The sequence below is a fragment of the Triplophysa rosa genome, linkage group LG6 (assembly GCF_024868665.1).
Source record: "Triplophysa rosa linkage group LG6, Trosa_1v2, whole genome shotgun sequence".
Lineage (NCBI taxonomy): Eukaryota > Metazoa > Chordata > Actinopteri > Cypriniformes > Nemacheilidae > Triplophysa > Triplophysa rosa.
In genome coordinates, this window is record NC_079895.1 from 27852481 (window position 1) to 27866925 (window position 14445).

The 14445-nt window shown below is 44.0% G+C and overlaps 1 protein-coding gene across 1 annotated transcript in view; it reads left to right on the forward strand.

Annotated features, from left to right (window-relative positions):
- The window catches only part of si:dkey-11f4.7 (piezo-type mechanosensitive ion channel component 2), a 34839-nt gene that overhangs the window by 15172 nt on the left and 5222 nt on the right, over window positions 1–14445 (forward strand). Inside the window, exons 24-43 of the mRNA XM_057336435.1 lie at window positions 723–888; window positions 1182–1425; window positions 2616–2712; window positions 2809–2968; window positions 3389–3478; window positions 3567–3634; window positions 3829–3941; window positions 4141–4255; window positions 4369–4431; window positions 4741–4907; window positions 5003–5187; window positions 5385–5528; window positions 5617–5772; window positions 6642–6900; window positions 7707–7895; window positions 10175–10382; window positions 10469–10598; window positions 10695–10842; window positions 11291–11505; window positions 14077–14235. Of these exons, the coding sequence (XP_057192418.1) occupies window positions 723–888; window positions 1182–1425; window positions 2616–2712; window positions 2809–2968; window positions 3389–3478; window positions 3567–3634; window positions 3829–3941; window positions 4141–4255; window positions 4369–4431; window positions 4741–4907; window positions 5003–5187; window positions 5385–5528; window positions 5617–5772; window positions 6642–6900; window positions 7707–7895; window positions 10175–10382; window positions 10469–10598; window positions 10695–10842; window positions 11291–11505; window positions 14077–14235 (3076 nt within the window). The remainder of the gene's footprint in view (window positions 1–722; window positions 889–1181; window positions 1426–2615; window positions 2713–2808; window positions 2969–3388; window positions 3479–3566; window positions 3635–3828; window positions 3942–4140; window positions 4256–4368; window positions 4432–4740; window positions 4908–5002; window positions 5188–5384; window positions 5529–5616; window positions 5773–6641; window positions 6901–7706; window positions 7896–10174; window positions 10383–10468; window positions 10599–10694; window positions 10843–11290; window positions 11506–14076; window positions 14236–14445) is intronic.

Below are 14445 nucleotides of genomic sequence, written 5' to 3' on the forward strand. Positions count from 1 at the left end.
CATCACACCACATCATCACATCACATCCATCACATCGCATCACATCCGTCCATCACATCACATCCATCACATCCATCACACCACATCCCATCCATCACATTTTTTTCATCACATCCATCCATCACACCACATCCATCACATCACATCCATCACATCCATCACATCACACCCATCACACCACATCCATCACACCACATCACATCACACCACATCCATCACATCCGTCACACCACATCCGTCACATCCATCACATCCATCACATCACATCACACCACATCCATCACATCCGTCACACCACATCCGTCACATTCATCACATCCATCACACCACATCACATCCATCCATCACACCACATCACATCTATCTATCCATCCATCCATCCATCCGTCCATCCATCACATCACATCACACCACACCACACCACACCACACCACATCCATCACAAAACATCCGTCACACCACATCCGTCACATCACATGACATCCATCCATCACTCACATCACACCACACCACACCACACCACATCCATCACATCACATCCGTCACACCACATCCATCACATCACATGACATCCATCCCTCACATCCATCCATCCCTCACATCCATCACATTCCTCACATCCATCACATTCATTCTCCACACCTGCAGGGTTATGATGGGGTGTCAGTTAATGGTAAAAGGATTGTGTCTCTCTCATCCTCTTGTTTCTTCTCTTTCTCTAGATGACTTTCAGCTGTTGTTGGTAGCTTCTCTGCAGTTGCAGGTGTTTCTAGATGAAAATCAGGCTCACATTAGACTCCTGGCAGGAGAGAACGTGGAGATCAGCCAAAGTTTAAATCCATCAGCACTCAGTCAATACTCGCCGGTCCAGAATTTTCTGCATTGCAGGTGTGTGTGGCTCTGAATGTTTATTCTGTTCAACACTACAGTACATCTGTATTACACTGACTATTCAAATATTTTTTTTACATAATTTTATAAATAAAGGGCATCATGTGGCATAACAGGTGTAAAAAGTGAGATGACAAAGGGATTTAGCCTTTACTTTGTCATTTACTTCATAATATACTTTATATTCCCTTTTTCATTTGTTTAATTCAAATGTATTTCTTTAGCAGTTTTTACAGTTTCTTCATATAGTTTTGAAGTGTGTTAACAGAGACACGTGTGTGTGTGTTCAGGTCGTGTCTGGACATGGTGAAGGTGTTTCTCTTCAGTCATTTCTTCTGGCTGGTTTTATGTCTCATCTTCATCACCGGCACCACCAGGATTAACATCTTTTGTTTGGGTTATCTGATGGCTTGTTTTTACTTCATGTTATTTGGAGGAACATTACTGCTGCAGCCGGTGAGACATGTGCTCAGATTATGGGATTGTCTGATAGCGTACACCTGTGTGGTCATCAGTCTGAAGAATCTGCTCTCGGTAAGAACACGTCTCTCTTCATTATTCACTTCAGTATGAGGGATGATGTCTCTCTGTCTTTAAGATCCTTCAGATTTAATCAACAGTGTGTTGTCACATTCAGCTGAGTTTTGAAATGGAGGAGCCAGAAAAAATACTGCCTTAAAAACATTGGGCATGACTTCAGGCTCTTGTGCTGTGACCTAATACTGAGGAGTATTTGTGTTGCATCAATAGGACAACATTAAGTAAGGGATCATGTCCAGGCAGCCGGTTGTTATGGCAGAAATAATCCCTGACAGTGTGATCAGGACGTGAAGCGGAGGGTCTTGTGTCTCACTGAAGGGGCTTATTACACCATAACAGACGGCTGCTTGTGCATTATCCCGCTTATTACACGGCTAATCAAATCAACTCAACTCAACTCACTTTTATTGTCACATCAGCACGTGTGGTGAGTGAAAGTCTTGGGTGCGTACTCCATACAGAGTAGAATGCAGCTGGACAGACAACTGTATGACAGACAACTGTATGACAGACAACTGTATGACAGACAACTGTATGACAGACAACTGTATGACAGACAACTGTATGACAGACAACTGTATGACAAACAACTGTATGACAGACAACTGTATGACAAACAACTGTATGACAGACAACTGTATGACAAACAACTGTATGACAGACAACTGTATGCCTTTACAGACTTAAGTGACAGTAGTGCAGACGAACAGTGCAAAGACTGTACAAAAAAGACAATGTACATTATACACATATGGACAGTATATCAGCAGTATGAGGAAAACTTGAAATATTTTATTAGCTCATTTTTACCGAATACAGACCTTATAGGCGAGGAAAAGCCGCTTAGTTTCAGTTTTAAGGCAAGAAATGACGTTTAAATGTCACGAACAGGCAATTTGGTTTAATCATTTGTAAATATAATGTCATATATGTTATTAAAAGACATATTTATATTTCATTTGTCAAAAAAACCTGTCAAACTGATTTGCTGCATCCGGAGGTTGTTATCTGGGAATAACGAACCTGCAAATGTCACGCCGGCCAATCAGAATCGAGCATTCCCACCAACCGTGTGACAATATCAGACATGAATGACTCATTGAACTTCTCTCAATAAGAAGTGTGTTTACACTCTGTGTTGTAAACTGTAAATGTGTGTCTGTGCATGTGTGTGTGTGTGTCAGTTGGGTTCTTGTGCGTATCTGGATGGGTTACAGGTTCACGGCTGTTGGCTCATTCAGGCCTTCAGTATGTTCTGCACCATCAATGGCTACAATTTACGTGAGTAACACATCATTGATATATTTACGTTCAGTCATATACACTGTGAAGCGCACAACATTACAGTAGTTCACATGCGCCGTGTCGTGTGTGCAGCTAAAGCTGATGGTGAGTGTGAACTGCCGGCGGGCGAAGCAGGAATCATCTGGGATGCCATCTGTTTCACTGGCTTACTGATTCAGAGGAGAGTTTTTCTCAGTTATTATTTCCTCTATGTGGTGTCTGACCTTCAGATCTCAAAGATTCTCGCTTCCAGGTCAGTAGCTGTTATTATATAAGTGATACGTGTCATGTGACTTTATAACGCATCTGTCCAGAACACCACACATACTGTGTCTCGGTGTCGAAATTCGACTCCCCGCGAGATTACGACTCCCCTACTTCTGATTGGTTCTTTCACTTAGGATGCTGCTTTGTGATTGGTCCCTATCTCTAAATCCCGCCCCCACACCTAATCCTAACCCTAACCTTCGTAGGGGAAAACAGGGGAGTCGTAATCTCACGGGGGTAGGATTTTGATACGACACTGGACCGCGACAGACAGGAAGGAGGGCCCACAATCAGCATCATTAAAACAAGAAACAAACAAATTGATTTGACAAATTGTTACAAAAAGTCTGGGATGAGTGCTGTAGTCAATTTCACATCTTCTCATGAAACCCGCTGTTGACTGAAGAGGTGCGGAGCTGTTTGAAGCCAAAGTGAAGAAACGGGTGGAGGCCAGATTAGAGATGGAGAAGAAATCCGTGGAGATACTGAAGAAACAGTAAGTGTGCTCTTGTGCCGTTTTGCTTGCGTTTCCTCGTATAGCTTCAAGAACTCGTGTAACGCCGGTTTGATTTGATATCTCACAGAATGGAGAAAATCAAGTCTAAACAGAAGAAATCTTTTGATGAGTCTTCAGATCAGCCAAAGCAAAGCGGTAACCTGAACACGTTTATATGATTCACTCGTGTTGATGAAATCAAACTTCAGCAGACACAACTGACAATTCTATAGCTGAACATGACGTTAAAACAGCTCACAAGTGCTTCAGTAATCATCACAAAAATAAACCGCTGTAGCAACTTAATGAAATCATTCAAAGTGTGTGTGTGTGTGTGTGTGTGTGTGTAGATGTTGGAGACTGTGGTTATCATCTCTTTCAGTCTGACAGTGAGGAGGAGGAAGAGGAGACACCGGACCAGACACGTGAAGACACTTCACCAAAGAAGAAAACTGCTTTTCAGGTATGAAGAGAAAACAAACAAACAAACAAACACAACAATAAAAGGCAATCAACTTGGATTTGATGGAATTTTTAAGCAGCTTTGAAGCACCTGAAAGCAGTGTTTTCTGCTTGTGAAATGATGACAGAAGTTGAAACGTGATTCGTTTATTGTCAGTGCTATAATTGTTGGTGTGTTGTGCGTGTTTTGGTGTCATCAGTTGGCGTATGAAGCCTGGGTGGCCGGATCTAAAGCGGCTCTCAGAGATCACCAGCGTCAAGAACAAACACAGGACACACAGCAGGACGGCAAAAGAAAGTTACACAGACAGAAGGGTAACACCTGACTCCATCTGACTCCATCGCCTCAATCTCAGAGAAACATAACACACTCGCAACATTTCATGAACTCTAAGAGAAGTGTTTGTTTGTGTGTTTTGATGCTGAAGGCTGTGAGAGAGAGGAGGAGGAGGAGGAGAAGCTCAGTTTTCAGGAAGTAGAAGAAGAACGAGGTACAGCATGGTTTCATGAAGAGCTCACGTGATTGGCTGAAGGGCTTTGAGCCACAAATGACACATGTGACCTGTTCACTTAAAGTCACAGGAATACATGAGGTGAAATGTCCTCAAAGCCCTTCAGTCAATGTAAAGCACAAAACGTGACGCACACTCACTTCTTCTCAACGAAACGGTCTTAATATTGAATGAAATAAAACTGCAGTATTCGTATATAATTATGCGTTTCTATTGTTTCCGTTGATCTATGTGGATAAAATAATATGTTCCAGTTTGCTCAGGTCGTTCTGTCATCATGTCCTCTAGATCCCATACTAAAGCGGACGCTGGATGTGTTGAAGTTTCTCTGGGTTTTTCTCGTTTCTCTGACGGAGGATATAATATCAGGCCTGAAGTCTCTGTGCAAAGACAGTCTGGACATCTCCAAGGTGCTTCGCTTCGAGAGAGCACTGCTGAGTCAGCAACAGAGGAAGGTGATGATCGCATTAGTCCGAGTTATGTTCAGTATATTTACAGTGATGACTGAACATGATCAGCACACCAGTATGTTAAACGTGTGTTTGTTTAGGGTAAAGATGTGACTCATGACAGCATTCATCAGTTCTACAAAAACTGGCTGTCCAGACGAAACACAGAGGCGTCGCTGGACATGAGCAAAGACATGAGAGAGAAAAGCTCACCGTCTCCTCCAGCGCTGAGCGATTCCATCAAACTCAACAGTGTTTACTCATGGCACAGCGGCAGTGTGTCCAGGTACACGTCATCATTCACATACACATCTGTCACTGTGTCCAATGGCACTCTGAAGGTTTCTAACCCTAACCCTAAATGTTGACTTACATTTGACCGTCTGGAATAAAACATCATTTGTAATGAAAGCAGGGTTAGTATAATAATACTACTACACCTTTACTCTAATAACAGTTCTTTATAATAAACGTGTGTTTCAGTTGTCAGACAGATGAAACCGCTCTAATGACACGTGAATCGACTCTTGATGATGTGAACGCTCCAGATTCAACTGTTGTCATGAAATCTACGGTTGACATGACAAACACAGATCAGACTCTCGAGGACGGAGACGTCGTGTCAGAGTAAACACAATTACTTGTTTAGAACAAAAAATCAGTCATCAGTTTCTGCTTCTGTTGTACGTCTAACATGATATGACACACTGTACAGAGATCCCCACGACACACACGAGCGGATGAATGATGACGTGATGAGACAGGAGGAGTGGAGGAATGAAGAGGATCTGCATGAGGAGAAGACGGAAGAGTCCAGAGTGCTCGGACAAGAGACCAGAGCTCTTACTGCCAGTGAACTACTGCTTAACAAGTGATATACACACACTCTACACCAGTGTTGGGTGTAACTAGTTACTAAGTAATTAGTTACTGTAATTTAATTACTTTTCCCTTGAAAAAGTAAAGTAAGGGATTACTCTTATTTTTTCTGTAATTTAATTACAGTTACTTCTGATGTAATTAAACGAAATACTTTGTGTAATATGTGTTTGTGCAGAAGAGGAATTTACATCAAAATTCAAAGTCTAACTTTAAAATCCGTGCTTTAATGTATAATTCTCACATTTGTAATTAATAATAATACTTTATGTAGTTTTATATTATTTATTTGAATGAATTAAAAGAGCCGTTTCATGTCTATCCTTCAATCACTTAACTCATCAAGGTTGATGTAGGATATAGAAAGTAATTAGTAATAAGTAATTAAATACTTTTTGAAGAGAGTAACTTGTACAGTAATGTAATTACATTATCGAATGTGTAATTAGTAACAAGTAATTAATTACTTTTTCAGAGTAACTTACTCAACACTGCTCTACACACACACACACATGTTGGGTTTCCATGTTTTATGGGGACATTCCATAGACACAATGGTGTTTATACTGTACAAACTGTATCTCATATTCCCTCCCCCTAACCCTAACAATCACACACAACTGTCTGCTCTTTTACATTTTCACAAAAGTTCATTCTGTATGATTTATAAGCTTGTTTCCTCATGGGGACCAAAAAATGTCCCCACAAGGACAAGGGTTTTGGATATTGCCATCTTTGTGGGCACACTTTGTCCCTATACCGTAGGGTTTACCCTTCCCACACACACATTCTACACACACTGTACACAAACACACGTGTGATTTTCATACTGCAGTGTCTTTCCTGTTGTGTGTTCTTCAGGATATTTGATATTCCAGAGATGGAGGAGTCAGAGAGTTTCTACTCTTCTTTGCCGTGTAGCGTGCGTCTGGTGTTTGCTCTTTACAACACGATGGAGTCTCAGTCAGAGATGTTTTGTTATTTCGTGATGATCCTTAATCACATGGTGTCAGCTTCTCTTCTCTCACTCTTTCTGCCCATCCTCATCTTTCTGTGGGCCATGCTGTCTGTTCCCCGACCCACCAAACGCTTCTGGATGACCGCTATCATCTACACTCAGGTGACACAACCATCACCATCGTCATGCGTCAGAAAAAACACTTGCATTAACTAACTACAGAGCTTTGAAAATGAATACACACAGACCTTTTCGATCTTAGAATGTGAGGTCAATAACTCTAATAGAGAATAATTCACTGTCAGCGTGGACACAAACTCTGAAACACACGCAACACAAGAGCTTTTCTGATGGGTTGTGACGTCACCAGGGTGTTGTCTCAGAATATCAAATCACAAAGGTGGATTTTTGTTGAATATGTATTTTTATCATTGTGTAAAAAGGATTTTTTTAATTCCAGTGCAGATTTGAGCAATGATTTAATGTGTGACCACACAAATATTGGAATATACCAAACATTACTTTGCTTCTTTTACTCACACTTACCAGTCTAATTGAAATAAAACATTGGGACAAAACATATTTGTACATTTGATCGCTGAGTTCTCTGAACTGAGTTCCTGCAGAAACCACAAGAAGCTGTTGATTCTCATTCATGCAAATAAAAACCGAACCTGGAAACTCACAGCGTTCAAGCTCTCTAGATTCAGAAAGAAACTAACTAAGATAGCTATTATTATTATCATCATCATCGTGTAAATGTGCTTTCAAGACTCAAGGGTTAAACATACAATCAGGACCCTTTTCAGAAGTTATTTGATGTCAGACATTATTACAGTAGGGTCAATAGTCATTAAACAGTGTCAAGAGGTCTTTTCAGTCTGTCAAACACACAGATACTCTGTTAAATCCACACATGTACCGTGTTCACCATCCTCACATCTGTTCTCTCTCTCTCTTTCCATCAGCTGACGGTTGTGGTGAAGTATTTTTTTCAGTTTGGCTTTTTTCCATGGACTTCTTCAGCGTATCGTGGGATAAATGTGGAGCGAACGTTTGCGTTGCCCAACATCATTGGCATTGAGAAGAAAGACGGTTACGTCCTGCTGGATCTCATTCAACTCATCGTTCTCTTCTTCCATCGCTCCATCCTCAAGGTGTTTCATCATCACTGCTTTTATTTCAATACACGACTATCATGCCAAAAGAATTCACAATAGTGATATTATCACAATATCTATATGACCGTACCAACAAATAAAATACATGAATACTACTGTCAGTCAACATCAACCTAGCCATATGTGAAAACAGTTGAAAGACAAACGTTAGAAGTCACCAGCTCCTGTCAAACACCGACACTGATGCAGACACACACAATGGGCCTCATTCATGAAACATTCGTAAATATGTGAGTAAACTCCCGAGTAATTTGCGCGTAAAACAATCCTTCCCGAAAACGTTCCTACGGATTCACAAATACTTCGTAAACGTCAGATTTCGTAGTAAAATGTGTGTATGTTAATGAGTTCCAATCGTTCGTAAACAGGGCGCTTTCACGCTCATTCAAAATGAGCATAATCCCGCCTATGAATTAAAGATACGCAAATTACGTATCTCGGAATGATGGAATCCTCTGGACTTCATTCTTTGGTTTGGCTACATTATATTGCATACATCTAAAATAGACTAATATATACTTACCAATAAATTCATCAATTAAACTGTGTCCACCAACGCGTTTTTAGTCAGCTAAAATAATAATACCTGGTGCTCTTCTGAAAATGACCAGCTGGTGGCGCCTGAGAGCGCTTTGGAGGCACTGCGCGTTATTCCGGAGATGCGTTGGTTGCTGTGATTTAGAAAATCCGCAACAGTTATAGCCTACTTGTTACTAGTATCTTATTTCGAACAATATTATTTAATATGAAAATGCAGTAATAATATTAACTTCTCGATTGTTGTGTATGATGGTTGGTCAATGTAGTGTTTGTCCCGCCTCTTCTCAACTGTGATTGGACAGCTGTGTGAAAAAGGACAGTGACGAGCTTTGCGTTTTACCCAAAGTAAAAAAGTAAATAAATGATAAAAGACAGGGCAAAAGAACTCGTGAAATATTATTATGATACATAGTGCATCAAAATGCAGTGTCATCAGTTTGTCTAAAATAATACAGAACGATACGTGCGGTTTTACGCACTATTTACACGTGTATCGTAGTTAATGTTGCATATGCGCATTAATATTTATTTGAACACTTACATCTGCCTTTTTGCGGTGTTTATCTCCTAAATGAATGTGTGTTTTGAATGTCTCCGGACGAGTTGATGATTCAAACTGGCGATTTGAACAGTTGGTTAAATGATTCACTAACTGTGCGTTCAGACTGCCGCCGTCGAGAGCGTCAAAGTGGCCGGAAGTCATTCATTTTCAATGTGAGCCGGCAGCGAGCAGCGGCGCGGCGCGTCTTGGCCGTTGAGGGCGTCGAGGAGAGTTGAAATCAGGTCAACTTTATGGTAATTAGCTATGACGCGGTTCGGCGGCAACCAATCGGAACGTTGAAGTCCACCGCTTGAGAGGATTCAGAGAACGCAGCCCTGTAAACTTTGGTGTACGTCAGAGCGCCAGAGCGTCCTCGAATCTTTCTACAGCGTTGTTGGCAGGGCGGCTATGGCGGCCAGAGCGCTTTTTGACGCTCTCGACGGCGGCGGGCTGAACGCACAGTTACTGGAAAATTGACGCCACCTACTGGCCGTTTAGTTCTGCATTTAAAGTAAGCCTAATATTTCCCTTTATAAAGACTGCTGTATCAATGAAATTTGTCCAACATTTGAATTAGTTCCTACGTGAAAAATGATCTAGTGTACTTTAGTGTTTACTACAGTAAACTACTAAAACTCATAGATACTAGTGTTTTGGAGTCTTATCATAGTAAATATTTAAGTATACTACAGTTTTTATAGTATTTATAAATGACTAAATGTAATTGCTACAATTTATTCAATGACTACAGTTAATACAACAACATATTCTAGTGCAAAGTATAATACAGTTTACTATAGTAAATATAAATGTTTAATCTAAATCTGTGTTTTTGTATAGATTTGAATTATATGGCACAGCATCTTGATACTACTTGGTATCGAGATACTTCAGCTGGTATAGTATCAGAAGACATGTTTATGGTACCGTGACAACCCTAGCCCAATGTGTAGCGTTAACACAATATCTCTCATCACAGATAACACACATTAACATCACATTTACTGTCAATACCGCTCTGTTGTCTCACTCACGTCCATTGTTTCATCGGTTGAAAGGTGTTGCACAAACCTCACACGCAGATGACCGCTCCAGGAATCCTCTTCAGTAATCCAACCTGTGTTTAATCACACTTTCATTAGAGTCTTGATGTCAGATGTGTTTGTGTGTGTAGTGTCACGGCCTGTGGGACAACAAGGAGGTGGAGATGCCAGACTTCTTTAAGAAGCTGAAGAAGAAAACAGAAAAGAACAAGATGACCGGAGGATCAAGGCGGCGAGAGGAGACCACGTCTGGACGGAGACGTCTGGCCATCCTTCCACTGCAGTCGTCATACACGTCTTTCTTTCAGAAACAGAGAGGAGAGAGCACAGAGAGACACGGTGAGATATCGGCCAGCAATACACACAAATAATGCCACCGCTGACATCCGTGTGTGTGTGTAGATGTGTGACGCTTGTTTCAGCAGATGAGAAGCTACACAAGAGAAGACGCTCGAAGAAGAAGCGTCAGGAGAAAGCGCCGCTCAGCAGAAAAGACCGAATGAAACAAATCATAAACAACCGCATGCTGGAGGCCAAAGCTGCCATCATAGAGTTGTGAGGACTCATCATCTCACATTCAATACATGTCACGTGTGTTCTGACTGCTTCACATGACCGCTGCATCATTCTGTTGTTGTATTCTCCTTTCAGTGCTCTACATATATATTTACCCATAAGGCAGTTCTTCTATGACATCATTCACCCCGAGTACAGTCCGGTGTGTGACGTGTACGCGCTGATGTTTCTGGTGGATGTGGCGAACTTCATCGTCATTATATTTGGATACTGGGCTTTTGGAGTAAGTGTCACATACCGTGTGTGTGTGTGTGTGTGTGTGTGTGTGTGTGTTCATGTTTGTATATCCCGGTGGGGACCTAAACCTGAACACACACACCAACACATGGGGACTCGTGTCACTGTGGGGACCAAAATTGAGGTCCTCATGGTCACAAAAGCTTATAAATTGTACAGAACAATATTTTTTACAAATCTAAAAATGCAAAAAGTGTTCTATGATCTTTAGGTTTAGGGATAGGGTTAGGGATAGGGGATAGAATATACAGTTTGTACAGTATAAAAACATTACGCCTATGGACTGTCCCCACGGAGATAATAAACCAGACATATGTGCGTGTGCGTGTGTTTGCGTGCATGTGTGCCTGTGCCTGTGCGTGTGTGTGTGTGTGTGTTTGAGTGTATGTGTGTGTACAGTGTTTATTTAGATGTCTTGTGTTGTTTGTGTACAGAAGCACAGTGTGGCGGCTGATATAACTGAGTCATTATGTGAAGATCAGGTTCCTGAAGCGTTTCTGGTCATGCTCTTGATTCAGTTCAGCACAATGATCGTGGACCGAGCGCTCTATCTGCGTAAAACTCTTCTGGGAAAGTGTGTTTTTCAGGTGGTGCTGGTGTTTGGTATTCATTTCTGGATGTTCTTCATTCTTCCCGGCGTCACAGAACGGTGAGCAAGTGATATACTGCAGTTGAAATAAAATCATGCTGTAGATATAAATATCTGCTGTTCCCTTTTTGTGGGTCTCTCGACGTTGTATCTAGACAGAATGGGGTTTGCACTTGAGAAGCTATCATCTCTGATTGTACTTTTAAAAGGCCAATGAACTTGGCGAATGGTATGGCATGCCAGGCTCCCCCCATGCATATGGGTATAAAAGGAAGATGGCGTGCACATTCATTCACCTTTTGTTCTTCGGAACCAGCGAGGCATCACATGCTGAGCATTATTATCTCTGATAATTCCTACTGGATTCTACGACATAGAGCAGCAGACTCTTCCTCTTGTTTGCACCGAGACACGGACCGAGGTGTCTAAAGGAGCAAATTTCCCTTAAAGAGCTGAAATTTCCTACAGCGTGCTCGTGTTGTCAGACATGTCTCACCGCTGTAATCTGGGATGTGACCGGGCACGATACCTGCATCACATGCTTGGGCCGCCAGCATGCTGAAGTAGCGTTTGTCGATACGGCATGCCCTCACTGCGAGCATATGTCTATCAAGGTGTTGCAGTCGCGGTTGGCTGTGTTCTTTCTGGACGCAGCCACAACATCGTCTGCTTCCCGTTCAGCGGCGGCTGCCAAGCCGTCCACAGTGGTGAGTGGCAGTGGTGATTTGGGGATTCCTATGAACGTGAACCCGCCGCAGCCAATGCCGCGGACCGTCCATGCCCCTATACGCTCACCAAACCCATCTCCGATGGGCGGCAGTCGACCGTCCCATAGCGGATCCATGCAAGAGCGTGACGAGGGTGAGGTTTCCGTTGTGGCATCGGACGGCGACCTCCTGGCATCAGACGTGGAAGACTCCCTGGAGCTCCCGGCTTCGGCCAGTCGAGCCCAGGATGAGGCTGACACGGCAACCCAGGCAAGCATGGCTGACATCACCGTGCCGAGAATCGGTTGCAGTGAACCGCACCACCTTCCCCACAACACTCACAGCTGTATTCCTGGTACCTGGACACGGTACCTTTTGTCCCGGATGTGCATGAGGAGCTCACTAAGACGAGGAACGCCCCTTCTCGGCGCGTTCATGGAAAACTAGCTCCGTCGCCTTGACTTCCCTCGACACTGGGGCAGCTGAGGGCTATGTTGATGTACCCCAGGTCGAGCGTGCTGTCGCGGTATACGTGTGCCCGCAGAAGGCCGCCACCTGGAGGGACCGACCAAGCCTCCCTTCCACGGCGTGTAATTTCTCGCTGCTGCGGGTCAAGCTGCCTCCGCCCTTCACACCTTGGCGATCCTACAGGTCCACCAAGCCAAGGCATTGAAGCGGCTGGACGAGGGAAGACATGACCGACACGATGCAGGAACTGCGCACCGCCACTGACCAAGGTGACGGCGCGTGCGCTGGGTCGTACGATGTCCACTCTGGTAGTCCAGAAGAGACACCTATGGCTCAACCTTGCGCAGATGAGAGACGCCAAGAAGGTGCGCTTTCTCGATGCGCCCCGTCAAGGATTTCTCACAGCAGTTCTCAGAGGTAAAGAAGCAGACGGAGGCCATCAAGCACATCTTGCCCTGCCGCAACCCGGCCACCTTCAGGTCGTCAAGGTCCCGGACGGCGTCTGCTCCCCAGCAGCCCCGCCCCTCCTGCCCTGGCTCCAGCGCCCCCTCCTCAGGCGCCCCCCCCCCATGGACACAGAGCATTGCGTAGGAGAGCATTGACTCCCCGCCGGCAGACGTCTAAGAAGACCAAGCGGCCCTGACGGGGACAGCCCAGGGAGACCCAGGACATCGGGCACGACTCCAGCCACAACACCGTGTCTAGTCGCACCGGGACGGTCCCTGCCCCGGCCCATCTCATCTCCCACTTTGTCTCCAAGAGAGCGTCCTTTCTCCCTGGGTGTTTTTTCCAGCAGAGCGCAGCTTCAACTCGACGTTACGTCATGCCGATCCCGCAGCCCTCAGCACTCTCCACTCTACGGTGCATCGTGCAGCGAAGACTACAGGCAGGTAAGTCAGCGGAACCGCCCGCTTCCCCGGGGTCCCTAGTGAGACGGCCGTTCTGCCAGCCACAGAACCTCCCTCCATGGGGGTGGTGATGCAGATCTCCCCTCTAGTCCCTCTAGTGGGGGCGTGGTTACAGCTCCCCAGCCTGTCGCGTTGGCTAGTGAGGACGATCCATCTCGGCTATGCGATCCAGTTCATCAGGCACCCAGTTCGCCCAGGTTTCGGGGCATTCTCTTTACCTCGGTTCGAGGCGAGAGTGCTCCTGTGCTTTGGGCCAAGGTTGCCACCCTTCTGGCGAAATGTGCGATCGAGCTCGTCCCTTTAGCCGAGATGTAATCAGGGTTTTACAGACCCTACTTCATTGTCCTCAAGAAAGGTGGAATCGTTATAAATGTCTGTATTGATCACTCATAATATCTGATCTTCATCTGTCAGAGAAAGTAGAGAAACGCAATCTGACTCAACTAAAAACACACAGTGTGTAGTCACAATGAAATGTTTTCTGTATTGGTTTATAAGGCTTAATGTTGAGGATTGTATGTTTGATGTGATGTTATTTTGTCTTTCAGGAGATTTAACAGGAATCGAGTGGCTCAGCTCTGGTATTTTGTCAAGTGTATTTATTTCGGTCTGTCGGCATATCAGATCAAGTGTGGGTATCCAAACAGAGTTCTTGGAAATTTTCTCACCAAGAACCACAATTACTTCAACCTGTTTTTATTTCAGGGGTATGTCACTCACTCACTGATCAATTCACTTCACTCTCCAAAACTCTCTTGCTTTTGCTCACTCGTTCACACACTCAGACACTTTCTCTCTCTCTCTCTCTCTCTCTCTCTCTCGCTCGCTCTCTCACACACACACACTCTCGCTCTTGTTCACACACTCACACACGTTCTCTCTCTCTCTCTCTCTCTCTCTCTCTCTCTCTCTCTCTC